General features: G+C 53.4%; 1 protein-coding gene across 1 annotated transcript; it reads right to left on the bottom strand.

Moving 5' to 3' along the window:
* Positions 1–407: 407 nt before the first annotated feature.
* Positions 408–1,340, bottom strand: LOC143692746 (olfactory receptor 14I1-like). The gene has a single exon (XM_077172988.1). It carries the CDS (start codon positions 1,338–1,340, stop codon positions 408–410), a length of 933 nt encoding a protein of 310 aa, XP_077029103.1.
* Positions 1,341–1,901: the final 561 nt, after the last annotated feature.

Genomic DNA, 1,901 nt, shown 5'->3' with positions numbered 1-1,901 from the left:
ACCAGGGCAGCGGGGCAGGGCCACGGCAGCAGCACTGGCAACACCAAGTGCTGCTGCTGCTGCTGCTGGGCACAGCTGCTGGGCCAGCACTGATCTGCCCCAGCTCTGCACACAGACATTGCTGCTGCAGCTCCAGAGAAGGCAACACAAGGGCATCTCTGCAGAAAACTCTGCTGGGACATCCTTTAGTTACTTTAAAGCCACCAAGAGTGCAGCCCTTCATTGACACAGTCTGTGGCCACAGGGAAGGTGGAGAGAAAGAGAATGAGAAATAGCACAAAAAGTGACATTTCTCTGTGGACAATATGGAAAACCTAAACCAAAGGAAAAAAACCCCACAATCAAACTAAAAGGAAGTATAGAAGATGGCTTTTATTTCAATTGATTTAGAGAAACTGTCCAGCAGTTTAATATTTGTGAAACCATCCAGTCATCAGTCTCCACACTGCAGCCTTGAGCTCCTGGTTCCTCAGGCTGTAGATGAGGGGGTTCAGGGCTGGAGGCACCACCGAGTACAGAACTGACAGGGCCAGATCCAGGGATGGGGAGGACATGGAGGGGGGCTTCAGGTAGGCAAACAATGCAGTGCTTACAAACAGGGAGAGCACAGCCAGGTGAGGGAGGCAGGTGGAAAAGGCTTTGTGCCGTCCCTGCTCAGAGGGGATCCTCAGCACAGCCCTGAAGATCTGCACATAGGAGAAAACAATGAACACAAAACATCCGAGTCCTAAACAGGTACTAACACCAAGAAGCCCAAGTTCCCTGAGATAGGATTTAGAGCAGGAGAGTTTGAGGATCTGTGGGATTTCACAGAAGAACTGGCCCAGGGCATTGCCATGGCACAGGGGCAGGGAAAATGTATTGGCTGTGTGCAGCAGTGAATAGAGAAAGGCACTGGCCCAGGCAGCTGCTGCCATGTGGGCACAAGCTCTGCTGCCCAGGAGGGTCCCGTAGTGCAGGGGTTTGCAGATGGACACGTAGCGGTCGTAGCACATGATGGTCAGGAGGCAAAACTCTGCTGAGATGAAGAACATAAAGAAAAAGAGCTGAGCAGCACATCCTGTGTAGGAGATGTTGCTGGTGTCCCAGAGGGAATTGTGCATGGCTTTGGGGACAGTGGTGCAGATGGAGCCCAGGTCAGCGAGGGCCAGGTTGAGCAGGAAGAAGAACATGGGCGTGTGCAGGTGGTGGCTGCAGGCTACGGCGCTGATGATGAGGCCGTTGCCCAGGAGGGCAGCCAGGGAGATGCCCAGCAAGAGGCAGAAGTGCAGGAGCTGCAGCTGCCGCGTGTCTGCCAATGCCAGCAGGAGGAAGTGCCTGATGCAGCTGCTGTTGGACATTTGTTCTGTCTTGGCATGGGGATCTGTAAGAAAAGTAATCATGGAATAGTTGGGTTTGGAGAGGACTTGAAATATCCCAGCACAGCCTGGGGGCACTTTCCCCCCACTGCCTGCCCAGGGCTCTGCTGCCTGGAGCTGTCCCTGCCAGCAGCTGCTTCCCTGTGCCCAGGGCTGGGCCCTGCCAGTGCTGCCAGAGCCCAGCCCAGCCCTGGGGGCTCAGCTCTGCCCTGCAGAGCCCTCCCAGCTCAGGCACTGCCCAGGGGCAGCTCTGGCTCTGCAGGCTCTGAGGGCAATGTCAGAGCAACCCTGAGGAGGCTGGAAAAGCAAAACAGATGTTGCCTTAAGGGACCCTGTGCTCATCTCAGTAACTGCCCAGTTTATTCAGATATAAGAGAAATGGTTTTTATTTTTTACTGCCTGAAATCAGAGATGAATATCTATGTGCTATTTCACATCCAGGCAACCCAGAGCAGTAAAATAAAAAGCAGGATTTTCCCTTTTATGCAGCCCCTCCCTTGCTATGCTCCCTGTATAATCTACTTGGAAATGTTCTGCAGTTCA

This window comes from Agelaius phoeniceus (genome assembly GCF_051311805.1).
Source record: "Agelaius phoeniceus isolate bAgePho1 chromosome W unlocalized genomic scaffold, bAgePho1.hap1 SUPER_W_unloc_2, whole genome shotgun sequence".
Lineage (NCBI taxonomy): Eukaryota > Metazoa > Chordata > Aves > Passeriformes > Icteridae > Agelaius > Agelaius phoeniceus.
The sequence above is the reverse complement of the archived record's forward strand: the minus strand, read 5'-3'. Positions and strand labels throughout refer to the sequence as shown.

Excerpts from the sequence above, each read along its gene's own strand:
- LOC143692746 (XM_077172988.1), bottom strand. The coding sequence starts at position 1,340 with ATGTCCAACAGCAGCTGCATCAGGCACTTCCTCCTGCTGGCATTGGCA.